The sequence below is a fragment of the Camelina sativa genome, chromosome 6 (genome assembly GCF_000633955.1).
Source record: "Camelina sativa cultivar DH55 chromosome 6, Cs, whole genome shotgun sequence".
In the NCBI taxonomy this organism is placed as follows: Eukaryota; Viridiplantae; Streptophyta; class Magnoliopsida; order Brassicales; family Brassicaceae; genus Camelina; species Camelina sativa.
Window position 1 is genome coordinate 10,089,504 of NC_025690.1, and position 2,124 is coordinate 10,091,627.

Below are 2,124 nucleotides of genomic sequence, written 5' to 3' on the forward strand. Positions count from 1 at the left end.
TTCTCTCAGTTTAGGAAAATGCTGCTTCTACTCGAAAAACCGCTGAAAGCTGCGGGTTTCACTATCTTACGGTTAGACGGAGCAATGACTGTGAAGAAACGAACCCAGGTCATTGGAGAATTTGGGAATCCGGAGTTAACCGGACCTGTGGTGCTACTAGCGAGCCTTAAAGCCTCTGGTGCTGGGATTAACCTAACTGCAGCTTCAAGGGTTTACTTGTTCGACCCGTGGTGGAATCCTGCAGTTGAAGAACAGGCTATGGATAGGATTCATAGGATTGGACAGAAACAAGAGGTCAAAATGATTAGGATGATTGCGAGAAACAGTATCGAAGAACGGGTTCTTGAGCTCCAACAGAAGAAGAAGAATCTTGCAAATGAAGCTTTTAAAAGAAAGCGTGGTAAAGATCAAAGAGAGGTTAACGTTGAAGACGTTATTGCTCTCATGTCTCTCTGATATCTCTCAATCATACCGGTTTATTCCTTAACGGTTTTTTTTGTTTTGTTTTTTCTTTCTTCTGTTTCCAGATAGTTTATCTTTCTAACTAGTAAGGTAGATGCGTTTCTCGGATGTTGTTGAAATTAGTTCATGGTAATCTTGAAAATTTCCGGTTTACTTTGGTTCGGTTCTGTCTTAATTATTCAGTTCAATTTTGTTTGTTCATTTCTTGATTTATCTTCTAGCAGTATCAAACAGCGTTAACCATGACGGGGGCTTTTACTCTTAATAATATCGTATTGCTTCAAAATCATATCGCCAGTACCAGGATTAATCATCGTCCCAATTGAAGAACCCTCAGCGTTCAAGAAAGCGTTAGGCGGTGTCTAGGCGGACATCTTGCGCTTAGGACCTAGAACGCTTAGTCGGGACCTAAATAATTTTTAAGCGGACTAGGTGGTTTATCATAAACCCTTACATATATATATATATATATATATATGTATATAATGATTATATAATGTAAATTTATAACAAAATAAATAATTTATATAAATAAAAATCCTAAAACCTGTCAAATAAAAATAAAAAAAAATGAATCAAAAGTTCAATAAGAAACTAAATGGTATGAAATTTTAATGATGCTTCTAGTCACACCTCTCTCTTCATCTTATCCATCAAAAGGATGATCATCATCTGACTCAAACTCAAAATCTACTTCATCCTCATAATCAGACTCATCAAGCTCTGTAGCCAAATCATCATCTTTAGATGTGTCTCCCATAGTTTCAGAAGTATCTCCTAGTTCCACATCATCTTCTTCAACGATCCAATCTTGAGCATGAATAGCACAATCAGCAAGTAGTACGTCCACTTTCTTCTCTTTTTGTTTTTTTTTTTCGTTTGGCCAACAACCTCATATTAAATTGGACGTAGACAAGATTATTCAAACGTTGTGTATCAAGTCTGTTTCGTTTCTTGGTGTGTACCTACGTAAAATCTGATTAGTTAGACACAAATCTAAAAAAATATGTTAAGTTTTGAAAGAAATAGTTTATGAAGTTTGAATTACCCCTTCAAAAGTACTCCAATTACGCTCACATCCGATGAGCTCGTTGTCAAAGACAAAATCTTTCTTGCCATTGTTTGTAGCCTCAACTCCATAGAAGCTCCACCATTGAACTAAAACATATTTTTATTTACTAAACAATTATGGAAATAATTTAAAAACTGAATAAAATAAATACAAAAGTTCTTAGAGAGCAAACCAGGATCATAATTTTCATCGTTTTTGGAACATCCTTTCATGGCTGTAGGATGCCCGAAGTTTCCCTCTTTTTTGGTATACTTTGCAAGTTCAGTGTTGATGACAAATGTTTGAGTATCAAAATCAATTGGATAAAACGCATCAACACACTTGAAAGTAGCACTAATGACATCCCGATCGAACTGGATAGTTGAATCCTTATAAAAATAATAAGGATTTAAGAGATATCCCATCCAATGAAGAGGACTATCAAGTCGTCCTTTACTCTTCTGCCCAATGATATCAAGTATGGGTTTGTAGTTCTTCTCAATATCTAAGACTTTGCATATCTCCTTCTTTGCTTCTTCCAACTCTCCATGTAGAAATCCCATTGTTGGCTTCAAATCTCCATCAGCTAACCTAAGTACTTTAACCAAGGG

At 35.8% G+C, this 2,124-nt stretch overlaps 1 protein-coding gene across 1 annotated transcript in view; it reads left to right on the forward strand.

Annotated features, from left to right (window-relative positions):
• The window catches only part of LOC104790779 (putative SWI/SNF-related matrix-associated actin-dependent regulator of chromatin subfamily A member 3-like 1), a 5,569-nt gene extending 4,949 nt beyond the window's left edge, over positions 1-620 (forward strand). The window contains exon 4 of the mRNA XM_010516564.2: positions 15-620. Within this exon, the coding sequence (XP_010514866.2) occupies positions 15-456 (442 nt within the window). The 3' untranslated portion in view covers positions 457-620. The remainder of the gene's footprint in view (positions 1-14) is intronic.